At 50.1% G+C, this 25,161-nt stretch overlaps 2 protein-coding genes and 1 long non-coding RNA gene across 5 annotated transcripts in view; all 3 read left to right on the top strand.

Moving 5' to 3' along the window:
• ATF3 (activating transcription factor 3) overlaps window positions 1-7,260 on the top strand; it is a 58,755-nt gene extending 51,495 nt beyond the window's left edge. For all 3 annotated transcript variants that reach the window (XM_045452482.1, XM_045452480.1, XM_045452481.1), the window contains exons 2-4: window positions 1,102-1,345; window positions 4,445-4,552; window positions 5,768-7,260. In XM_045452482.1, coding sequence (XP_045308438.1) covers window positions 1,106-1,345; window positions 4,445-4,552; window positions 5,768-5,965 — 546 coding nt within the window. In that variant the 5' untranslated portion in view covers window positions 1,102-1,105 and the 3' untranslated portion in view covers window positions 5,966-7,260. The remainder of the gene's footprint in view (window positions 1-1,101; window positions 1,346-4,444; window positions 4,553-5,767) is intronic.
• A 4,299-nt stretch (window positions 7,261-11,559) lies between these two features.
• Window positions 11,560-13,962, top strand: GARIN4 (golgi associated RAB2 interactor family member 4). Its single transcript, XM_045452483.1, has one exon. It carries the CDS (start codon window positions 12,126-12,128, stop codon window positions 13,914-13,916), a length of 1,791 nt encoding a protein of 596 aa, XP_045308439.1. The 5' UTR covers window positions 11,560-12,125; the 3' UTR covers window positions 13,917-13,962.
• A 111-nt stretch (window positions 13,963-14,073) lies between these two features.
• Window positions 14,074-15,914, top strand: LOC123586445. The gene is made up of 2 exons (XR_006706795.1): window positions 14,074-14,365; window positions 14,954-15,914. It is a non-coding gene; the product is annotated as an uncharacterized LOC123586445 (long non-coding RNA).
• Window positions 15,915-25,161: the final 9,247 nt, after the last annotated feature.

Below are 25,161 nucleotides of genomic sequence, written 5' to 3' on the forward strand. Positions count from 1 at the left end.
CCTTCACTTTCCTTGCACTGTCCCTTTGGGTTCCCTGGACTATAGAATGAGAGAGGTAGATGAGACCTCAGAGACCCTTTGATTAGACCACTCCTTCCCCATTTCTTGTATTCAGTGGGGCAGTCTGAGGTGGTCAGTGGCCGCTGGGAGCAGCTGGTGCCCAGAGCTGGGTGAGGGTCTGGGGACAGGAACAGTGGAGACTCAGTCCCCACACTGCAGGAGCTCTCAGCCATTGGCCTGATGAAGACTGAGGCTCAGAGAACCTAGGTCACACTGTCCCTCAGTGCCAGAGCCAGTCCCAGGTTCCCCTGGGCACCCAGCCCCAGCCTTCCCAGCCGCCACAGGGCTCAACAACACCCCCCAGGAGAGGTCCAAATTCTTAGATCCTTGCTTTTCTTTTCTCTGAGGTCTTTTGCTTCAGCAGCCTTTACCTTAAGAAGGGGCCACTGGTCCCTTGAGGCGTGAATCCTGCCCCCCCCTGCCCTCCCCCCCCCCCGCCCCCGCCAACCCCAGCTCCTGCCAAACTGGGCTGAAGTAACACACCTACTAGCTATAGTTACCAACCTCATTCTCATTGACTTGGATCCAACCTCCAGAGGGAGAAGCTTCAGAGATTAATTTGCTAAATGCAAGGGTCCCCTAGTCTTTGCTTTCGCTTCTATTCATTGATTGATTCAACTTGATTTCAGATACCTCCCAAGTTTCTTTTCGAAACAGAGACTGAAAATGGGGTTACATAAAAGTCTCACTGATTTTTTTTTTTTTCTTTCAATGCTCTTCCTCTTTCAGGACTGTTTGAGGCTGCGTTTGCATATATGCACACCAGCCAAAACTAATATCTTTGTGAATTCAGAATAGTCTGAAATGCCACCCCTTATAAATTTCAATTAGGCATTTATCCACATCACTGAGCTGTGTATTTTAAGAACCTGTTTTACTCAAGATAAGGATGGCATGAAATGAAAACAAAACAGAAGCCTGAGGGCTTACGGGACTTTCCTCTGGGGCTGCGGCCCTGGTGTTGGAGGCGGCAGGTGTGGGGAGACTGGATCCCATGCCCCTCAATCCCTGAAGTAGCTTGGGTTTCGATATTTCTTTCAGCAAAATGATGCTTCAACACCCAGGCCAGGTCTCTGCCTCGGAAGTCAGTGCCTCTGCCATCGTCCCCTGCCTGTCCCCTCCTGGGTCACTGGTGTTTGAGGATTTTGCTAACCTGACACCCTTTGTCAAGGAAGAGCTGAGGTTCGCCATCCAGAACAAGCACCTCTGTCACCGGATGTCCTCTGCACTGGAGTCGGTCACTGTCAGCGGCAGACCCCTGGAGATGGCAGTCACGAAAACTGAGGTAGGTTCTTCTCGAGGTGCCTCTGCTTTCGATGCTTATTCGTCATACCCCCACTGTGCCAGGCATGCTCCAGGCTGGGGACTGCACAGAGGGCAGTGACTGTGCTCATCACCACCAGGACCCAGCCGGCCAGACTGTGGAGCCAGGACTGGCCAGCCATGCCCCGCGCTGTGTTGATGCTCACAGCCCGGCTCCGAGGCCACCTCTGTCTCTGAATTCCCCCTTGAGCAACCTTTTAGAAGACACCTGGAGTAACAGACATGGCGAGGAGTCTAACAGGTGGCTGCTGGCGATGCTGTGGTGGCCCAAGGACCTGAGGTCTTGGCTATTTTGCAGGCCTTTCCCTCGTGGATAAAAGATGGGAGTGTATCAAGCTTACTTAATCGGCCTGATCACTGTCTTTGGTCAAGGGGTAGTGGAACATGGCCAAAAAGGAACTGAGTTTAAAAGGAAAATTGTTATGAATCTTCATGATTGTATAAAAGGAGGTGGGGGTAATAATGACTCTTGCATAAGATTGATGTAAGGGTTAAATGAGACCGCGTTTGTTAAGAGTCCGGCTGTTAGTCAGCATTCCGTGATGGGCAGCGGGGGCTACCATATGATGCTGTATCCACAAGGCGTCATTAGAGGCATTGTTGGGCCTCAGTTAACCTCTGGAGGCCATCATTGCCTTGTTCAATCCTGGGCAGCACAAGGGGAGCCCTGAGACACACGAGGAATTTTTTTTAATTCTGTAATTAAATATCTTGAGATAACAGGATGTAATGGAAAGTAGTAAGATCCCCATAGAAGAAAGAAAAGCAGTTTGGAAGGCTATTTGGAGGGTTCTTCAGAGGAAGAAGCAGGAGATGTCCAGTGCAGAGGACAGAATATTTCCTGCTCCGTGGAAATATTCCTTAAAGCCACCCAACTCATCCACTGATTCTGTGTTTACCAAGTCACCTTCTGATCTTAGGTCAATTTAACAAGTAGGTTTTCCTACTGGGAAGAGAATGCACCAGCTGACCTAGTTGAATATTCAGGTCCCCTTGGTTGCTATAATTCTCCTCTTAAAATAGTTGCCGAGCCTGTGAAATCCATAAGCATCCTGTTGTACGTAGGCAGAGTGAGCCTGTTCCCCCAGATCCCAGTCACCTCTGGGGAGGCAACAAGGTGGAATGAGGCCGTATGTCCAGGAGAGGACACAGTATGAGGAGCCAAAAGCCTGGGTTTACACCTGGGCTTTGTAGCCTATCAGTCTGGTAGCCATGAGCTAGGGATTCCTGGGCTTCTCTGGACACATTGCTGCTGGCCACTCTGTGCCTCATTTCCACATCAATACAGTGAGAGAATTGGACTAAATCGTTTCTGAAAGCCTTTTCCATCTCTGACAGTGTATGACTCTGAGATTTGCTCTACTTTCAAGTACTTCCTCATTTGAGAAAACCCTGAATCCTCTCCCACTTCTCCAAAAATGTCCGTAGGGTTGCATAGGAAATACGACAGTTGCTGAGTTCTAGATGAAGATATTGATGGTGAGGTTAATAATGACAGTAATTGAAGCTTACACAGCACTGACTAAACATTATGCAAAGCATTTTAATTTTAATGAAAAAAAATTGTTTTAATGTCTATTTATTTTTGAGAAAGAGCACGAGCTGGGGAGGGGCAGAGAGAGGGAGACACAGAATTCGAAGCAGGCCCCCAGGCTCTGAGCTGCCAGCACAGAGCCCGACTCAGGGCTCGAAACTACGAACCGTGAGGTCATGACCTGAGCAGAAGTTGGACGCGCAACCAACTGAGCCACCCAGGCTCCCCTAATTAATATTATGTGTATATAACTAATCTAACTAATTTGACCCTCCTCACTACCCTATTAGGTAGCTAAGATTATTGATCCCATCTTACAAGTGAGGAAACTGAGAGTCACAAGAGTATTGCAATATGCCCAAAGTCTCACAGCTAATAGGTGGTGAAGATGGGATTCAACCCAGTTTTGTTTCAACTCAAATGTCTGCCGGTATGGCTCTGGGATCCAGGATGTAAAAGGCAAAACTGCCTCTTGCCTTGCTTTCCCCTGGGGCTTTGTTTCTCTAGATCTCTGGCCTTCAGTGCAGAGCCAAGGCCGTGTCGTCTAATCCAAAGGACTTCTAATAAGACGGATCTGCGGTGATCATTGGGCCCCAGGATTTCTTCGGTTTGAGGTGTGGCTCCCACGCCCTCTCCTGCTGTCGGGAGCTGTGACAAGTGACAAGACAAGGTCTGACATTAGCAGCCTAGGCCATCACCTGCTTAGCCCACCGTGGGTGCTTCATCCTAGTCGGCCTCCAGCCTCTAAGCAAAGCCCAGTGGCCGACTCTGTGGGCTTCCCATCAGTCCTGAGACAAAGTCAGGGTCAGAGCCAACTTCCATAGAGGACCAGATCCTGAAGCAGGACAGGGTTTTATTCTTTGAGGGCCCCTCACGGCAGACTCCGAGTGGGGCACAGAGGAAGAGGTCAGTATTTATTTGCTGGATGAATCAATGGTTGGTTCATGTTTACCACCCACAGGTGGTACCAAGCCATGGGCTGATAATGCTACTTTGTTTGGGCGATGCTCCTGGGTTCCTCTTTTCCGGGAGCTCCATGAGCTTCTTGTGAATTCATGAAGGAGGTGCTTTAATGCCCTGGGTGAAGATAGAGGTGAATGGGGGTCAAGTCAAAGAAAAGGCAGGAGGGAAAGGGTGGCCAGGTGATATTCCCGAAGCCATGCCTGGATCTAGGGGAAAGGACGTATTGACCAAACAGAATCTATTTCCTGCTCTAAATGATTACAGTTTTCATCCAGTAGCTATCAGTTTGAATATACAACTCATTTCAAAATCCAAATGCATTTTTGAACAAGCTGAGTTTTAATTTCTTAATATTGTCCGCGTAACTTGAACGAACGGTTCCTTGGTTTTCATTATCTGTTCGCAAGCGTGTGCGTGTGGAGAGGTTTCATGCCGAGGCCCTTAGCGCTGGGGCTGCCCTGGTTTGCCGCTCTGTGCTGGCAGCGAAAGGCGGTGTATTCAAGGTGGGTTGCACGTCTTGATCTCTTGCCTCCCATGACGCGTGTGGTCCCTTCACTCGTACAGGTAGCCCCGGAAGAAGACGAAAGGAAAAAGAGGCGGCGGGAAAGAAATAAGATTGCAGCTGCCAAGTGCCGCAACAAGAAGAAGGAGAAGACAGAGTGCCTGCAGAAAGTGAGTCCTCCCCACCTCGCCCCCTCCTCTCGCTCACGCCTGCCCCCCACCAGCCTCATGCTGCTGTCACAAAGGGAGTCAAAAAGCCCCCTACCCAGGAGTGTTTTCTGGAGAAGGACGTGTAGCCGTAGCAGAAAGGCCACTTGCTAGATGAGGAGGTAACAAACCATCAGCACAACGAAGGTGACGCTCGATGTATGAGAAGCAGGTGTGTGCACTGGAAGCCGCAGGCTGTCTGGTGCCCAGGTTCCCAGCAGCCCTGGCCCGTCCATACACGTCCAGCAGCTTCCAGGCTGCAGGATACATCAGCCCCGTTAAAGAAGCTTCACTCACCCGTTTTAACAAGAAAAGGAAGCTGCCAGCTCTCAACTGGCTCAGAATGAAAAGCCTTTAATTAATCTCTTCAAACAAGTTATTTCCTTAATCCGAAAGCAGTGGTTATACTTTTTTTTTTTTTTTTTTTTTTTTTTTTTTTTTTTTTTGAGTTCTTGTGTGTTCTTAACTGTGCTGCCCTTCTTGGCTCATCCAATAGTCTGAGCTCCTGGCTGTGTTCAGTCGGCTCCCCTTCCTGAAGGGAAAAGCATGAGAGGGAATGGCATCTCAGGGCAGGAGGGGCGGACCACGGCCCTGTCCTTCCAGGCTGTGTCCTGTCCCCCGAGTGTGGACAGGCCAGGGCAGAGTCTTCGCCCAGGTCCCACAGGCCCCCAAGGAGTCTGTTGATTGCTTCGGGGAGGCGATGAAAATCGAGACACTGTATGTGTTGCCATGTACATTTTTCTCAATGAAACCAGTGACTCACAAAAGCCTCAGCACCGTGGGTCTGCATTTCTTCCCAGCCCTCAAGGCCCATGCGGGTCCAGGAGAGCTACACATGGGCTGTTGGACTCATACAAAGGAGATCTCTGAGCCATTGGCTCTACTGCAGTGTCATTACCACGGGAGCCACAGCCCTCCCTCAACCTTGAGCGGAAACTCAAGGGCATCTCTGAAGAAGCCTCCAAGTTCAAAGGCTTCTCGGGGGCTGGATTCTCCCAGACCTAATGCTGCTGTCCCAGCTTTGTGGGGACGCTGTACCAGGGAGCCCACGGCACTCCCTCTGCAGACCATTCCCACCTCGATGAACCCCGATGACTGTGACCACCGCCACCCCAAGCCACCCTCCTCTTCACTGGAACCTTGGCCGCACTCCTAATAATTCTCTTGCTTGCCCCCCAGGAGTCGGAGAAGCTGGAGAGTGTGAATGCCGAACTGAAGGCCCAGATCGAGGAGCTCAAGAATGAGAAGCAGCATTTGATATACATGCTCAACCTTCATCGGCCCACATGTATTGTCCGGGCTCAGAATGGGCGGACTCCAGAAGATGAGAGAAACCTTTTTATCCAACAGATTAAAGAAGGAACATTGCAAAGCTAAGCAGTCATGGTATGGGGGCAATTGGGGAGTCCTCATTGAAACCTTCTACATCCCAAACCCTGAAGCCATTGGAGATCTGACTTCCTGTGCACCTCTCGCATCCCAGCAGTGAAGCACCATCGAGGCAGAAGAGCCCTTGGTGACTCAGCTGGGCCTTTCCTCTCTGCACCAGAGTGGACTTTGGACCGGGGCAAGGGCATCTTTTGTCTTAACTCCAGGATTTAGGCCTTAACCATCCTGGCTATTCTTGGATGCTGCAGATGGCCCCTGGTTAGGGTCCTGCTCATCTTTTGCCTGGATTCTACAAAAACAAACAAACAAACAAAAAAAGCCAGGACTCTCACCATAGGACTCATGCTGAAGAAGTGTCTGCACATTGGGTGGGTGGAGTGGGGCCACCTCCTGAGCTGCCACTGCCACTGCCACCATCACTTATAGGGACACAGAGTGAGAACGGCATTTAGCGAAGTTGTACAATGGCCAGGGTTGTGCTTTCTAGCAAACATGCTGTTATGTACAGGAATTACTGTGTGCAAGGCATTTGTTTCAAAGCTAGGCATTGTGTTCTTCTGATGTTTGTCTTGCACAACACTGGTGTGATTTTCCTCAGATCTGGTTTCTGAGGGTTTGGTGGGGGAGGCGGCTACCACCATACGCAGTGTCTTACAAAATGCTGAGGTGGCCGCAAGAGCTCATCAGCCCCGGGAGAACAGAATTCTGCTGGCGAGCAGCGTAGTTTTGTGCCAACAGAGAAAGCTGCCTTTCCCTCGGCGCCCAGGCATTAACGCAGAATTTGTGGGCATGACTGTAGGCCCTCTGTTGCAAACTCAGTTACAATGTCACAGGAAGAAAGCAGAAAGAAAGTCCAACTTCCAAAGGGTTAGGACTCTCCCCTCGGAGACTTAGTTCAGGAGTTCTTTCTAGGCCAGAAGAGCCAAAGAATATTCCATTTTCCTTTTCTTGCAGTTGAAAACCACATCCAGTGGAGACAAGTTTGAAGCCAGGTGATGCCTGGGTTTTAGCATTATTGGATGTTAGTGGCATTGTTTGTCATGCAGATGTTGGCAGAAATCTGGCCCAGAGCATTTATAACTGTGAGAGGTCATTCACACTGGCCACAGGACTCTGGCTACTGTCTGTTTAAATTCTGATGTTTCTGTGAAATCCTCAGAGTGTTTAATCCTACTTGGTAGTATCATTACAATTTTTCTGTAAGAGGAAATATTACTTATTTATCCTAGTATTCCTAACCTGTCGATATAATAAATATTGGAACCAAGACATGGTAAACTTAAGTGTTGTGCTGGTTTCTGTTCTTTTAAATGGGTTGGTTGTTGAGATTTACTCATTCCCCATGCCCTCCCTCTCCATTGAGGGCGAGGGGCATTGAGCCTAAAAATTCTCCAAGTGTCATCCTTTGCTTTTTGGCGAGCCACTTAGGTGGGACAGTTGACTTTCAATCCTGTTCCTTGGTCTATAGCATCTGATACTCAATTTCTCATTAGCAGACCCTAGAACACAGCGCCAACCGGGTGTATCCTTTAGACCAACTGTTTGCTGTTTAGAGTTTGGATATACAACCTGAATTGCTAAATACCTCCGCCAGTTCCTCTGAATGTACGGATGCCTAAAACATACACCTGTTTTCAAGCTTGAGCCCTGGATACTGTACATTCTGCCACAGAACACCTCTTAAAGTATTTACTTGATTACAGCTATCGTGTCAAATATGTGTCTTATTGTTGCAAATACGTATTTCAAATGTGAGGAAAGAATGGAGGGGGGAAGAGAGGGAGACAATAATTTTTGACCAGACAGGTTTGATAGTTCAAAGAAAGGTATTCCACCTAACTTTCTGGAATCTCCAGGGCATATGATTCCTTAGGTCTGGAACAGAATCGGGCTCCCTTGCTCTTGGCCCGTGCAAATTGGTATCCCTCACAGGCGAGAAATAAACACTGGCTGCTCTGCTGCTAATGCCGTTCTTCAGAGAGATAGTAGCTTCATTAAATGTTAAGACTGATGCACATGAATGGGGAGCCTGTCTCTCTGAACTCATGTATGTTTCCTCTAAACTCTCACCTGTGACACAGGTGTCCTGATTTTGCTGCTTTATTTGCACATCACGGATAGTTCCCAGTCTGCAAGGAGCCCTCTGGTTGAAGTACAATTACCACTTCTTTTAGGAGATCATCTATTTTCTTTAAGATAGGGGGACAGGAGGGGAGGGGGGAGGGGGGCGGGGAATTCCTCGCATTTACCCTCTGGTTGTAGATACAGGTGCCCCCGATCAGCTGTTAGGAAACTCAAGACCGGTTTTGAAGCTGCCAGGGACAACAATGGATTGGAGAGGAAGGAAGTGGGTGGTGGCTATGGCCAGAAAAATGGATCTGAAAAATACGGTTACTGGATATGGTTTATATGGTTACTGGAACTGACAGCTCTTTTACCAAATGCACTAAAAAAGTTTTGCTTTCTGCAGCCAAGATTATGTTTTGATACTTTAATAAAAGACAAAAAGATGACTATGTATTTACCATCAAGTCGTTTAGTTCCTCTTGTTTCACACTCGATGGAGAGGGAAGGTTGGGAGGGTCTGAGAATAAACTTGAAAGGGACCTCCGCCAGAGTCAGGCACCTGGGCTACGGTGCCTTTCCATGGGGCTGCCCCCTGCCATGGTGGTGACGTCACACTGGCAGGGCCTGGAGGGCCTGGCCTCCCTCCTGACCTCATCCCTGTCCCCTTGCCTTTCCCGGAGATCTGGCCTGACACCTCTTTCGGGATAAAGAGTTTTAAAGGGTTCTGGCCCAGAGGGATTCTGGAATTAAAACTCACTTTCTGCCAAGAGCAAAACTGTTATTTCCCATCTTTATCCTAATTTCACCCCACGGGCTTTGAATAAACCCTTGAAACCCAAACCCCGATCAAGCCTTTTCTCTCTTCCCATCCCGTACTCTTTGGTTGTGTTCAGTTTCTCTGTGGAGTGGACAGTTGTTTTCATGGATCCGCCCGAGGCAAAACTAAAGAGGAGGCCAATTTTGCCCATGGATCATCCTTCTGTGTTCTCATAGTGGCTCTAACCCCAGAAGCATCTTTTTTGTCGTCTCAAAAACTGCTCTCGAGAAGAAATTCACCCGAGACTTAAAGGGCCAGTTGAGGATGAATGTTAATGAGAGCTACCATTTATTTAGACAATATGTGCAACCTTTACATGCAGTATCTCATTTCATCCTCAGTGACTTGTCCCCATTTTACAGATGAAATGGAAAACTAAGTAGCTCGCTCTAGATCACACCATTGACCTTTCTCTAAAGGGTCCCAAGCAGGAGTGTATATTTGTGTGTGTGTGTGTGTGTGTGTGAGAGAGAGAGAGAGAGAGAGAGAGAGAAAGAGAGAAAATACACCCAACACAAAATCTGCCATTGTACCTATTTAGAGTGTACAACTCAGTATATTCACAATACTGGGTAACTATCACCACTACCTACTTCCAGAATTTACATCCCCCACAAAGTAAATCCTGGACCTATTAAGCAGTCACTCCCCATTCTCCCCTCCCTCCAGCCACAGGCAACCACTAATCTAAACTCTGTCTCTATGGATTCGCCTCTTCTGGATATTTCATATAAGTAGATTCACACGGTATGTGGCCTTTTGTGTCTGGCTTCTTTCACTTAACATAATGTTTTCAGGATTCATCCACGTTGTAGCAGGTATCAGCATTGCATTCCTTTTTATGGCTGAGTAACATTCCACTGTATGGATAGACCACATTTTGTTTATCCTTTCACCCTACTGGACAGGTGTGTGTATTTTAATGGAAAGATTGCCTTTGTTTTCAAGGACTGAATCTCTAAGGTAGAATTTCAGGAAAGATTTCATCAACCTGGAGGATGAGAGTTGGGAGCAGGTGTGTTTCTCAGAACTTTCAAGTAACAATTTAGAAATTACGGGGCGTCTGGGTGGCTCAGTCAGTTAAGCATCTGACTCTTGATATTGGCTCAGGTCATGATCTCGCGGCTTCATGGGTTCAAGTCCCACATCAGGCACGGCTCTGGCAGTGCAGAGGCTACTTAGGATTTTCTGTCTCCCTTTCTCTCTGTCTTTCCTCCCACCCACTCCCCCACCCTGTCTCTCTCAAATAAATGGACTTTTAAAAAAAATCTTTAGAACTGACACACTCTGGGGCATCTGGGTGGCTCAGCTGGTTAAGCGTCCAGCTCTTAGTTTCAACTCAGGTCATGATCTCACAGTTTCGTGGGTTTGGGCCCCACGTCGGGCTCTGCGCTGGCAGTGTGGAGCTTGCTTGGGATTCTCTCTCTCCCTCTCCTTTTGCCCCTCCCCCACTCACACTGTGTCTGTCTCTCTCAAAATAAATAAATAAACTTAAAAAAAAAGAAATTACACATTCTGCGTCTAGCTCTGTGGGGGGGGGGGGGCGCGATAAGGCAGGAAGTATGGTGGCACACACTCCCCATAGGTGTCACTGCTTTCAAACCACTTGTGCATGGTAGGGAGGTTGCTACAGGAGGATGTTTGGCAGCCTCTTGGAATTGAAGATTACATCCCAGGCCCCCCGCCCCCTTCATTTCACTGGGGAAGAAGGGAAGAAAACTGGGGGTCTTCAGAGAGAATAACTAGGTGTCCATACACAGGCTGTTTATGGAAACATAATGGAGGGAAGGAACAAAGATGGCCACCTGGATAATTTAGTCCCCACTTCAGCCCAGCCACTGCCTGTAGTAGTCGTCTTGGGTTCTGTCCATGACATATATATATATACACCTATGGAGTTACACAACTTCCAACAGTGCATCAAACGGTTCTTCTTGAAGGTAGTTAAATCAGACTGGTTTGAAAAGTGTGTGGCTGGTGCAAGGTTTCTTCGAGAAGGCAAAGTACTGGAGTGGTTCAGAACAAAGGCTTTGGAATCAGCTAGACCCGCATTCAAATACCGCCTCTACAACCATTACTTCTGTGAAGTTAGGCAAATGATACCTCAGTGTCTTCACCTGTAAAACGGGACGGTAACGACAGTACCAAACTCAATGGACTCTTAACGGTCATATATGAAGAACATAGCAGGGCACCTCGTGGATGAGTTTTTAATGTTTTTTTTTTAAATTTTTTTTTCAACGTTTATTCATTTTTGGGACAGAGAGAGACAGAGCATGAACGGGGGAGGGGCAGAGAGAGAGGGAGACACAGAATCGGAAACAGGCTCCAGGCTCTGAGCCATCAGCCCAGAGCCCGACGCGGGGCTCGAACTCACGGACCGCGAGATCGTGACCTGGCTGAAGTCGGACGCTCAACCGACTGCGCCACCCAGGCGCCCCTTTAATGTTATTATTAATGGTTGATATCTTCCATGTTTACTGAGATTTTATGAAAAAGCAAGCTAAGGACCAAGACTGCCAGTTCAAGGTTATTGGATAAAATGAAACCATGAGCTCACGTGGCTCCAAGTGTATCCCATCACCTTCTAGTCCAATGGATTTTGTCCAGTTGCTGAATCTTTTGCATTTGGGGAGGATTAAAAAAAAAAAAAAAAAAAAAAAAAGATCCCCACACAAAATGTTCCCATTTGAAGAAATTTTTATTTTGATGCCCACCTGAGTCCCTGGAAGGATGGGCCTGTCCTCTGTGGGGACAGTGGGGGTGTTTGGGGAGGAGGATGGTGGCCCTGCCCTGAGGGGGCTGCCTGGGGGATGGATGACAACAAAGGGGTATGTGACCGTGACAGGTCACAAAGGGCAGCAGAGGATAAATATGGCTGCGCAGGGGTTAGTTAGGCTGAGTTAGTTCTGTCACCAGGTCTGCAGTTCCCAGCCTCTTGGGGAGATAAAATTTCAGGGGTGGAGGTGAGGTGGAGGAGTCCACCATACATCTCTGCACCCTTGCAGAATTTCAGTCTGGGGTCCAGGCACCCTACAGCACCCCCTCTGTAATCCTCTGAGCTCCCACCCTCACTCGTGTCTCTGGGAGGCTCTGAGGCAAAGGGGGGTGGCCCCCGTGGGGTGGGGTGGGGTTGAGACACTGGCCATAGAGCCACCTGTGTGACACAGGAGCTCGGCTATATACCCTCTGCCAGCCAGGCCAAGGGAGAGGAGATCCAGGGACCCGCCTTGCCCGCACTGCCTCTTGTGATAGGAGAGAGTCATGAACCCCGAGTCTCTGCTCCCCTATCACACAGCCCACAGCCACTCCGCAGTGGGCATGTTCAACATGGCCATGGGGAAACTACAGCGACACCTGCACAAGGGGGAGTATGACATCTTCAAGTACGCGCCTATATTTGAGAGTGACTTTATCCAGATCACCAAAAGGGGAGAAGTGATCGATGTGCACAACCGGGTCAGAATGGTGACCGTGGGCATCGCGTCCACCAGCCCCATCCTCCCGCTACCGGACGTCATGCTGCTGGCCCGACCGGCCACCGGCTGCGAAGAGCATGGCGGGCGTGGCCAGGCCACCAAGGGAAAAGGCCGCAAGGCTACCAAGACCTTAGAGCTCACCAGGCTCCTTCCCTTGAAGTTCGTGAGGATCTCCATTCACCACCGCGAGAAACAACAGCTGCGCCTCAAGTTCGCCACCGGCCGCTCGTGCTACCTGCAGCTGTGCCCTGCTCTGGACACACGGGAAGACCTCTTCACCTACTGGGAAAAGCTTGTGTACCTCCTGCGACCACCAGTGGACAGCAACAGCAGTACCTACGCCCTCCCAGCGGACATGCTTTGCATGCCTGTGTTTGAGGAAGAGGACAAGAGGAGCCCAGCAGGGGCGGATTTCCAAGGAAAGGGCCATCAGGATCAGGTCAGCATTAGGAGCCTCCACGTGGTCTCCGAGGTGGCCGGGGCCACCTCTGCAGCTTTTGCAGGTGGGGAGGGGACCCGTCAGGCCTCCCACAAACCCGATGCAGCCGCCGCCACCCCAAAACCTGCAGAGCTCCACAGGGAGTCGGCGGCAGAGCCACACGTAGAGCTGGCGGTGGCCGTGGCAGCGCGGGAGGCGGCGGGGGCGGCAGCGGTGGTGACAGGAGGGACGGCCGCGGGGTTCGCAGCAGGGATCGCAGCGGACACCGCGGCAGGCGCTTTGAGCGTGGCCTTGACCAAGTCAGCCGCCCCGGATCGGCTAGGCGCGGCCGTAGCAGGTGCAGCCACCGCGGGGCCGGGAGGAAGCAGGACCAACCTAGCCATTGCGGGCACCGCCAACCTCTCCCCAGAGAGCAGGAAGCTGGCCTTGGCAGGTGCCGCGAAGATCCCCGGGTTTACTTCCGGCTCGTCGACCAGCCTCTCCCAGCGGGCCCGCAGGACCCCGACCTTCGCAGGGACAGAGGGCGCCCGCAAGACTGTGGCGGGAAACGTGGAGAGAGCGCTCCTCTCCGACGCGCAGAGCGGAGGCGCGGAGGGTGAGCAGGCGGGAAGGCAGCCGCGCCAGGTCCGGAGGGAGCGCAGAGACAAGGAGCGAACCTTTCGGGGCTCCGATCGCCGCAGGGCAGCCGACACGCGCCACAAGGCCGGGGGGGACAAGACCAACCGGAAAGCCTCCGGGCGGTCCTTAGCCGGCCACAGAGCCGCGAGGGAGGACAAGGACAAGGCCCGCGGCAGCCCGGGGGGCGGGAGGCGAGCCCCCCACAAAGGCATCGGCCACGCGCCCATCCCCAAGGAGTCCAGGGCCTCCCACAAATCGGGGCGGAGCTTATCCACCGCCAGCTCGGGGTTAGCCACCAAGAGGCTGGGCAGGATCGGGTTGTTCCTGCGGAACGTCAAAGCCAACCTTACTACCAGGACCACGGGCTCCCTACGCGGCAGAGACGTGGGCGTGCTGCCTAAGGCGGTGGACAGGAGCGGGCTGGAGGCCATCGAGGCCTCGGAGAACTGCCAGGGCCTGGAGAGCGCGGGGAGAGGGACATCTGACATTATGGAGACCGTGACCTTCGAAGCCCCTTAGTAGGGCTTTCCTCACAGCAGTTTAAATAAAGAACCATATAACCTGAGAATGGCATGCTGCGTTCTGTCTGAATTTCTAGGTCTCGCAGCCCAGTAGTGACCTCACACTACTGTGAGGTCAGCAGGGGTCGGGTCTGAGACCCCGGGGTGGGGTCAAGGGCAGCCCCCACCTCACACTGCTGCTCAGAGCCAAAGGAGTGCTTCATCTTGCCTCAAGGCCCATCTGGCTTGTTCCTGAGGGCCACGGCTGAAAGTCAAACTATGGCCTGGAAAGCTCTTCCTTTTCTTCCACCCTTTCTCTATAAACAGCCCTTCCTCCTTGCAGGTCCATAGACCCAGCAAGAACAGGACTCCCCTACCCTCAGGCCAGTCAGTAGAGGGAACAGGGTAGAGCCGCAAACAGTCTCCAGGGTCTATTCCAATTCCAAGGGAGGAATTGGTTCTAAGACGGTGAGAATGTTAGCAAGACACTGTGCCCACAGCCCAAATTCCCATCAACACAATTGAGAGTACAGCAGGATACGTACAGAGATAGACATACAGCAGTGAAAATGAAGGGCAGCTACACACATTGGCTCCACGCGTTGGCAGAGGGAAAAACCTATTCTGTGACTATAGCCTATACCACTTACAGAACAGCTCAAAACCAAGATCAAAAACTAAGATCAAAAGTACATGTTTGAAACCGTAGATACAAAATTCATGGGGGAAGCCAAGACGGGATCACGAGGTGAACACAGGGCTTTCAGTGGTGTTGATCGATCTCCTAAGCAAGGCGGTGGGGTGGGTACACGGGCACACAGCTATATTTTTCACATTACTCTCTCTGCAGTCAGAATGGTCCTAGAATCACCATGGCAATAGTGATGAAGTTCTTGCCTTGGACGTCCCTAACCAATGCCTTATCCCTTATGTGTTCACTCTTAGGTAGTGCTATGACCATATTACAAGATCCAGTTTAAGGAGACAATTTAATCCTCGTTTGGTTATTAAAAAGGAATATCGCTATTAAAAAGGAATAATCTCTCTATTTTACAGATAGAAGCACTGAGGCTCAGAAAAGTTGGAACTTTTGTAGAACAGTGATCCATCAGCCCACCCCACCCCCGACCCCACTTCTGTATGCAAAGCATTCTCAACGCTATGTTCCAAAACACTCTGCACCAAACGGACTGGATTAAGGGGAGGGAGGGATGAGAGCTGGGGAGACTCCTGACTGTGACCTGGTTTTGGGATTTCCGTGAGCTCACAGTCCTCAGCTGGCCTTATCTCCAGAGTGTCCAGACCACCTTCGAGCTGTGTCCCCAACCTCTGCATGACCTCCTGCCTGGGATTCCTGGGACCAGTCCCTGTTGGGGCTGCCTCTCCCTACGACCCATTCCTCTGGCAGCCACTAATTAAATGTTGGTATGGAGAAACCATCCTGAGCTCGGTTTTCAAAAGTTTAAAAGCGTTTCTCCTTGCCAAATCTCTCCTTCTGGGGTTCAGAACACAAATCCTTAAACCTCACATGAGGGAGGTTATTTGTTAGGTCCAAGCAACACAGATGCTGTGACTTTTGCAGCCCTCCTTGGGGGGAGGGGAGGGGTCTCTTCTGTTGGTAAAGGGAATGGTGGCCATGGGGCGGGGCCTGGGGCACGGGTGAGGAAGGAAGACAGCCAGAGACCTACACACATCCACTGTTTCCTCCAGCGAAACAAGGTTCACAACCCCAGGCTGGAGAATTATTGGAGTGAATCAAGTCATTCTTAAAGAATGGAACTTGCCTGGTGAGGAAAACAACCTAGAATCATTAACCCAGAGCCTCGGAGAAGACTGGGAGCTGCAGGGGGACAGAATTAATGGTTTACTCTTAACCAGCTTTCCCCTGGATTCAAGGTGGGGAAATTACAAAAAGATCACATCACATTCTTTTCATCCCGTGATTCCACCCAGGCAAGTGCAGGTAAACACTGGTCTGGAAGAAGAAAATGCAATAAAGACATCTGCACAGAACTTAGTCGTTTAATGGCACGCAGGTTCTTTAATGTACGTGCCTCCTTCTGCTTCTCACATGTCTCCACTTTGCAGATGGGCAAATGGGGGTTCAGAGCATTTGAAAGACTTGCTCAAGGTGGAGGTGATGGTGCAGAGAGGGGATGATGCAACTCCTTTCATGTATCACCTACTGAGTGCCAACTCCACATCCCACAGGGAGGGACAGGGACAATGGAGAAAATAGGGCAGGCTTGGGTCATCATCACAATGCCCAGTGACAGATACAATGAGAGATGCATGTTCGGGGAACAGGATCTATTCAGAGGAGGGGTTCTGGGGCATGGGAAGGAGTCTTGGGTCAGGGAAGGGTTCACAGAGGAACTAGCAGTTTTAAGAATGACTAGGTCTCTGCCAGGTGGAGGAGGATGAGGAGTAAGGGCAAAGCTGGAGGAGGTGCAGGTCACAGAAAAGGATGCGTGCAAAGTACGAAGCCTTGAAATATTACGATGTGTTGAGCAACCACAGGATTTCAGTATTGCTGGTTGGAGCACAAGGGGAGAAGAGGGACATGAGGCTGGAGAATCAGGCAGCGGGATCTTCGGGCACCTGGGGTGCTGCGTGAATGTCCAGGATTTGGGGAGCCATTGAAGGCCAGCGTCTGACGGGAGTAAGTTCTCTCTGGCTCCAGAGTGGACAGCTGATGGACAGGGGGCTGTCTGGAGACAGGGGATCCTCCAGGAAGCCATTCCATTAATCCTGCCCAGAGATGGGGAATCCTGATCCTGGGTGGCAGTGGGGGAAACAGAAGGGAGGTGGGATCCAGAGGTGTGAAATGATGGAACAGGACAATTTTCCACCCCACATCCTGAAAGACCAGGAGATCATGGTGTAGGCTCAGCTAAAGGAGGTGGAAATGACAAAAGTGGAAGGCCCTCCTCACTCTGTGGAAAGCAAGGAGGAATGTGTTAAGATATAAAACAGCTTCTAGGTGGCTAAGGGGTAAAACAGCAGGACAAGGCAGCCAAAGGAAACTGGAGAGGAGAGGAGACACTGCCTGAACTGTTCCTTGCCCATGGGGACAGGAGGTATTCCCACAGAACCCTCCTCACTGTGCCCAAGAGTCGCCTGGCAGAGCCCCTTGTGGCCACATCCTGGTAATGCAGACTGCTGCTTGAAAGAGAGGAGCCAGGACTGAGGCTGAGTGGCAGTCACGCCTTCCCTTTGTCACACCACAGTTAGCATAACACCAATCCCAGAGGTGTGAGCTGGGAGGGAGGGGTCTGAGTCAAGAGGAGGCACCTCATCCAGGCTGCAGGGCTCCAAGCCTCTGGCAGAGTGTGGAGTGACCACAAGATGGGTGCCCTGGGAGGTTGGGGGTTCTGACTCAAGGGGACAGAGTGACCATGAAGAAAAGAGGTAGGGTCTGGGGTGCCTGGGTGGCTCAGTCGGTTAAGTGTCCGACTTCGGCTCAGGTCATGATCTCGCAGTCTGTGGATTTGAGCCCTGCGTCGGGCTATGTGCTGACAGCTCAGAGCCTGGAGCCTGTTTCAGATTCTGTGTCTCCCTCTCTCTCTGCCCTCCCCCACTTGTACTCTGTCTCTGTCTCTTGAAAATAAATAAACGTTAAAAAATTAAAAAAAAAACAAACGAATAGAGGTAGGGTAGAGTTATGGTCAGGGTCCCTCTGCAACCTAGAAGTCATTCGAGAAACAACTGTTGAACACCTACTGTGGGCAAGATAGGAAATCAGGGTCCATGAAGATGTTCATGTACATACACACACACACACACACACACACACACACACACACACACACGCCAGTACCACAAGCCAAAGTGTGGCAGTGGCCTTGGGCAGTGTATAGAAAGAGGCATCACAGAGAGGGGAAGGTCTGAGCAGAGAGATGATGGAGAAAAAAAAAGACTTGGGCATTGTGGGATCTTGGGAGATGTTTCTAGATGATAGACGAGTGCAGTGTGCCCAGGATGTAATGTGCTTAGGGGATGGGGAGGGGTGAAGTGCGGGGTGGGGGGTGAGAGCGTGGTGGGAAATGAGGCTGGAAGGGGAGACGAGGCCAGAATGCTGCATAAACCCCTGAACCCCCTGATCTTCACTACCGCAAATGGAACCCGTAATGCAGAGGTGAGGGGGATATAGAGCTGGATTTTCCTGGAGAAGAGCACAAGACCCAAAAATGTGTTATAGAGGTGCATGTCTTCCCACACTCTCTAAGTGGGTGTCTTCTCACAGGTGTGCTGGGGTGATGATACCCATCATCTTTGGGGCACCTGGACGACCTAGCCAGTTGGTTTTGGCTGCCAATAGCCCCAGCTGACACCCCGGAATGCCCTTCCAGTGTTGCCATTTTCTACATGTGCCATGGCCTGCAAAAGGCTGGGAAAGACCCTCCTCGATATGCACGTCACGTGCACACAGCGCGGTTGGCAGCAAAGAGCCACTGAAGAGCACCTTCCTTGGTGGGCTGGCCTGTTCCCCACAGTTCCAGTCGCTGCTGGCCACGTCACCCTGGTTTTGTTCTCCCACGGACATCACCACAGGCCCAGCACCTTGCCATAATGCAATTTACACTGGTTTTGGAAAGTTTTTCATTAAAAAAACGCTTTATGAAGCCAAATTCATTTTTGAAAGGCTTATCCTTTGCTTTGAGAGTATGTCCTTCCTCCTGTTTTTAACATTTTAGTTTGAAGTATAACATATGTACCCAAAACCCCCACATAACTAGCACCAGTGATGAATCAGAACATCAACACAGGGGCGCGTGGGTGGCTCAGTCGGTTGAGTGTCCGACTTTAGCTCAGGGCATGATCCTGTGGTTCATGGGTTCGAGCCCCACGGTGGGCTCGTTGCTGACAGCTCGGAGCCTGGAGCCTGCTTCAGATTCTGTGTGTGTGTGTGTGTGTGTGTGTGTGTGTGTGTGTGTGTGTGTGTGTCTGCCCCTCCCCCGCTTGCTCGCGTGTGTGCTCTCTCTCTTTCAAAAATAAACAAACATTAAAAAAAAAAAGAACCTCACCACAACTCTAGAAGCCCCCCTCATGTTCTCTTTTAGTCACTACCGCCAAAGGTAACCATTAACCTAACTTCTAACACCATAGATTAATTTTGCTTTGTTTTTCAACTTTATACCAACGGAATCACACTGTATATATTCTTTGACTCTGGTTTCTTTCCCTCAGCCTCCTATTCATGAGATTTGCCCAGGATTTTTTTTCTGGCAACAGTTCATTCATTCTCATTGCCATACAGTATTTCATCGCAAAAATATTCTGCCATTTATTTATTCATTCAGCTGCTGGAGGGTGTTTGGGTTGTTTCCAATTTTTGACTATTAGGAATCGTGCTGCTATGAACATTTATATGCAGACCTTTGGGTAAAAATATACATAAAATTCTGTCAGGCATATACTTCGAAATGGAATTGAATATATGCATATGTTCAGTTTTAGATGATATCCCAAAGTGACTGTGCCATTAACATGCCTGCCAGGAACGCGTGAGCCTTCTGGTTGTCACATCCTTGCCAACATTTGACGTTGCTCATCTCTTTCCTTTGAAAACTATCCTGGTGGGATGAAGTGCCTTTTCTCCCTTTCTCACAAAAATGCACTTTTAAAAAATAAGTTTATTTATTTATTTTTGAGAGGGAGAGCACGTGCGTGCGCACACGCGGGGGAGAGGGGCAGACAGAGAGGGAGAGAGAGGGAATCCCACTACCAGTGCAGAGCCTGAAGCAGGGCTCAAACTCATGAACCGTGAGGTCATGACCTGAGTTGAAACCAAGAGTCGGATGGTTAACTGACTGAGCCACCCTGGCGCCCCTAAAAACATACTTTTCAAAAACATATATGGCAACCATGGAAAATGGTAATTGTGTTAGAATATCCTGAATAGGGAAAGTTAGAGGTTGGCTTTCAAGTTAGCTTTGAAATCTCACACGTCTCTGAGATCTTAAGTGTTGTTCATACATTTTCAAGGGTTTCTCATTTCAAGGAAGCTTATGTTTTTATACGCCTCTCCTACCATCCCGTTCCAGCGACCTTTTGCTTTATAACAAACTACCCCCCAAAACTTTGTGACCCCAAAAGATGGTATCTCATAGATTCTTCTACACCAGGACTTTGGACAAGGCTTACCTGGGAGCACTGGCTTCTGCTGCTCATGGTATCGAGCGAGGTGGTTCAGTAGTCTGGTCCGGAGAGTCAAGGAGAGCTCCATCCCTGTGTCCGGTGCCTTGAAGAAAATGGCCATAAGGTGGGATTATCAAGAGGCAGGCTTCCATGGGGCCTTCTGGCATGATGGTCACAGGTAGTCAGACTGGCTTCCCTCAGAGCAAATATCCCAAGATAACCAAGGGGAAGCTGCTTCTGGCTGAGCCTCAGAAGTCACCCGGCAGAACTGCTACCACATTCTGCTGGTTACAAGCAAGTCATAAGAGCAACCCAGATTTAAAGGGAGAGCAATTCAAGTCCACCTCTTCAGAGGGAAATGGCAAGATCACATTGTGAAAGGGCATGGGGGGTGGGAATATTGTCGTGGCCTTCTTTGGAAAATACAATTTGCCACCCCCCCCCACCCCCATGCTAACAAAGCCCCCTGGCCAGGATGTACCTAAGGAGCCCTGAGGTCACTGCAGCCACCTCCATCTTTCCTACTTTCCCTCTCCTTAACTCCCTCTCTTATGTTCTTACCTCTTTTCACTTTACTTTCTTACTCCCTTCTTTTCCTCCCCCTTTCAATGAACCAAACTCACAAGGAATCCCACTGGGCATTTCGTAGTCCTCTTCTCCCCATCCCTCCCTACATATCCCCAAGCTCTTTGACCCTCTGGTGATGGAATCCTGGGACACCTGGAGCCATACATAGCATGTCAGGCCCGGAAAGGTCTTGACTAATCCCAGATGTAGTTTACATATGAGGAAGTTGAGGCCTAGAGAGGACAGGGGCTTTCCCAAGGTCCTACTTCAAGTAAGTGGCAGAGTTCTGGTGAGCACAGCCCAAAACCTAGCCCACAGTGGGTCCCAAAGAATACCAATGACTTTTCCTTCCATTTCTGACTTCCTGGAACTAGAACCATTTGTTTCTGTTTCACATTCATTGCCTCAACATTACAATCTCTTTTTGGCTTCTTGGTCAAGGAGAGAAACCAGTCTGGCAGGCCTCTGTTCCCAGAGAGGCCTGTCCCAGTCCTGGCCCGGGTCCGGGTCCGGGCCTTCAGAGATGGGTGGGGGTCTTGTGGATAGAGCAAAGCGGGATTAGCTCAACCGGTCCCCCTCCAACCAACTGACTGCACCCAGACACAATTACTCCTTTCTGTTGCTGAAATCCAAGAATCCTCTAAACTTGATTATCAACTAGCAACCGGTTTGGGACTTTTCTGGGTATCCAACAGGGATGGTGAATTTAACTTAAGCTGATGACGACAGAAGTCGGGCTAAGGATAAATCTGGAGTGACATAGGGCCAGGAGTCACAACTCTATGTCCAGGCCGAGAGACAGAGACTCTGTTACGTTACAACCTGTTTCGTCGGATGACTCCACTCGGGAGGAGGCGAGGGCCCAGAGGGTGAATCCCAGGCTGGGCCACCAGACATCGCATAGCATCAGGGGCTGAACTTCAAGGGAAAAGCAAGGGCTGGAGAAAATGGGGGTGGGGGGTGGCACATTGGGATCTCAGTAGTAAGGACGTGGAGAACAGCCTGCTAAGAAGCCTCTCAGAACTTTTTGTGATCTACCAGCTCAGTGCTTTAGGCCACAAGATAGCAGCTGTGTAAATCGGTGATAAGCTGAGACTGAGACTGAGGCATGCTGTCAGGGAAGTCACCTTGGGCCAAGAGGGAGTCCTGGAGGTGTCTGTGTGTGAGAGACAGAGGGGAGAAATGGCATATGTTGAGGACTCTGTTGACAGGAAAGGATCCATCGGTCACTCCTGCATCCAGGCGCAGTGTGTCCAGGGCCTTCTATCCTTCCCTACGCCCCTTCCTTCCCTCCCTTCCAGCAGCCCTCTGCAGCTCTGACTGACAGGAGGCCCAGGACAGGGAGAGATATCACTAATGACGCTTAGTCCTTCCTTGCCCACAGAGGCCATGCCCAAAGACCCTCCCCAGAATCCCTTTGTTGGGAGTGGTCCAGATAAGTCGTGCAGGGTTCCCTGCCTTTCTTCCTGGTAGGGTCCCTCCTTCCAGCTCCTGTGCCTGCCAAACAAAAGAGCAATTTCTTTTCCCTTCATACTCCCCGCCTGGAAAGAGAGGAAAAAAGGAAACCACATCACTACCCGTGTCATTTCCCAGCCTGTGGTTGGCCAGAGCCCGCGCCTGGCCCTCGTCCACACGGCCTGCTGCTGTGGCTGTATCCACTTGAGCTGAAAGTGTATGAGCAGCTGCCACACTGGGCACGAAGCCAAGAAACGGGGAGCCCACCCAGTGTTTCCTTCCAAGTTCTGCAGTCTGTTCCTTCATCTTATGGGGCTGCCACGTATAATGACAGTAGTATCTATTGAGTGCTTCCTCTCTGGCAGCCGCTGTTCTAAAAACTCTACAGGGGCTGTTGTGTTTAGTTCTTTTTCCACAGCTCTATGAAGTCGGCATTATTATTCCCATTTTACAGATGAAGGAACTGAGGCACAGACAAGTTCAAATAACTTACCCAAGGCCTCCAGTGGTGAAGCCAGGATTAAATCCCAAGACGTCTCATACTGGGGCTCACCCCCCAGACCCCAGGGTGGGCTGACTCTGTGAAGTACGTGGCCTTAGAAGGTATCTGCCCCTGCACCGTGGTGAATGGCCAGCCTTTAGCCAGCAGGCAGTCAACAAACTCCATGGCTTAGAATACTGGGCGCCGTATCAGGCACCACCCTCTCCCCCTGGCTCTGGGGGCCCCTCCATCTCCCTCCACTCCTTGCCTCTCACTCAGGCCCAGGGTGTCTTGGCCACTGGAGGAATGAGGTGCATATGTGGGCAGAGTGGCTTGTTCCTTCTAGTTCCACACTGCCGACATCTGTCTTACCTGGGACCGCTAAAAAATCTGTCATAGGCACTTTCAGGCTGTGACACCTCAGACCATCCCTGGACAGACCCAAGGGATGACTTTCCGGGCCCAGCAAGAAACCCTTGTCTAAGAGAAAGGAAAGGAACGGGCTCCAGAAAATCTGCCCCGCCACTCCCCCACTAACTGTGACCACTAACTTCCTAGATAACAGATGATCACTCTCCAATCTAACTAGCCACACAGAGCTTCCCCACCCATTCCTTCTCCCTCTCCCCTCTTTCCTTTTCCTACCCCAAGGCTCCCCTCCCTGGTCTGTCTCCATGTCCAGTGAGGCTCTCTGTCATCCCTCCTTCCATCCCCGCCTCTGACTTCACTGCTTCCTTCTGATTTTTACTCGGATCTGAGGATCCCTCCTCACCCACTCCTGTCCCACCAAAACTAACCCCCCAAAGCTTGCTTCATGACTCAAATCCCCTCTGCTAGGCTCTACCACATTGAGGGTGAAGCTTCAGGGTCTGGAAAACAGAGGCCCCCTGAGAGCTCTCAGTGGACCCAGAGTGAGGATCTACAGGTCAAGTGGATGACAAAACCTCTTGCCTACAAGTCAGGGCCACCACTCTTGCTCTCTCTGAGGCCGAGGCTGCCTCTCTCTGCCACCTCTGTGGGGCAGGAAAGCTGGAGCCCATTTGCATTAATTCTCTGAGTTGCTTTGACTCAGAGTCCGGGACTCAGAAGCATGCTAATTTTATGCAAACGAATGCAAATGAATATAGAAAACTAGGCGACCCTGAATTTACTGGAAATCAGAGGCTCCGCTGACGGGAAGACTTACAGAAATTTTGGAATCTACTTCCCAAGAGAAATGTAAAAATAGTGTGGCCTCCAGTTAGGGGTTGGGGAGGGACATAGCTGGAAGGCATTCAGAGAAAGGAACACAGTCTGGGTTTCCTAGTCGTTTCTAAGTGACCCAGCAAAAGTCAGAGGAAGGAAAAGCATCTGGCCACCAAACCTTCCCCCTTTCTCCTCTCTTGGAGCTGAGCTTGGCGTTCAGCTCCTCGCCCTGCCGCAACCACCCTACAGTGTACGTCTTGGAGAGCAGAGAACACAGGACATTAAGGCATCTTTGGAAACAGGCATTTTGTTTATATCCCGCTTCCCATGACAACCCCCCACTATTATCTTCTCCCCTTACATCTCCTACATTGACCTTCTTCTGCTTGTTCCTCATTGGGTCTGACTGGTGAACTGAACAGAATGTTCTGGAACCTGACCTGGAGGGTTAGGGAGTCTGGATATTCATATAAAGAAGACCTCAGAGGATATCTCTTGGATAGGTCAACCCAGGCACAAAGGCTTAGGCACCTCATTTCCAGGAGGAGAGAGAAAAGGACCACTCTGAGAAAGAACAGGGGAGAGGAAGTGGCCCCACAAGCAACAGTCCATTCTTCTGACCCTAAACTGAGATGTTCTGGATAACTTCAAAAGGCACTTCACTGCCCTTTTCTTAAAGATTTCAAGAGAAGGAAAGAATTTTCCCAAATACTTCCAACAGTCTACTCATTCCCATCAGAATGTTTTCACCTATATTAACATAAATGTCTGATGCTACTATGGAAGTATCTTTTTTCTGGTTATTTTCCTCCAAGTAAATAGCTCCTAGATATTAAGGTAATACTCCAGCAGACCCTTAACACACACCATGAAAAGACCTGAAGACAACTTCTTCCCCAAGATTTAGTGACCGCTCACCAATTCCTGGAGAGGAAGTCATTCAGACTAAGCGCTTCACCCCCAGGTGAAAAGGAGCAGTGAGTATTCATCCATGTTCTCCTAACTAGGTAGAAAGCTTACTGAGGCCCAACTGCCAACCAGTTAGTGTTTGGGGTTACCCAGAGGAAGAAAAAAGTGCTGATTTGTACACTTAAAAGAGAAGGGCATACTTGTATATCAAGCATGCTATGTATATCATATCCTTCAAGTCTTATAACAGCCCCACTAGATACGGAACATTCCCATTGTACAGATGAGGAGATTAAGGCTAAGAGAATTGAAGTCATTTACCCAAGATCACACACCTGTGGCGGAATAATATCCATATTCTCCTTTTCTTTCTAAGCACATGTTCACCTACATTTATTTCCCAGCCCTCTTGTTGTTAAAGACTGGCCAAGTGACTGAGTTCTGGCCAATGAAATGGGGACAGAGATGATTTTTTGCCACTTCCAGGCCTGGCCCATAAAAATCTGGCAAATGGTCCTTCATCCCC

This window comes from Leopardus geoffroyi, chromosome C3, assembly GCF_018350155.1.
Source record: "Leopardus geoffroyi isolate Oge1 chromosome C3, O.geoffroyi_Oge1_pat1.0, whole genome shotgun sequence".
NCBI classification, from domain to species: Eukaryota; Metazoa; Chordata; class Mammalia; order Carnivora; family Felidae; genus Leopardus; species Leopardus geoffroyi.

Excerpts from the sequence above, each read along its gene's own strand:
- GARIN4 (XM_045452483.1), top strand. The coding sequence starts at position 12,126 with ATGAACCCCGAGTCTCTGCTCCCCTATCACACAGCCCACAGCCACTCC.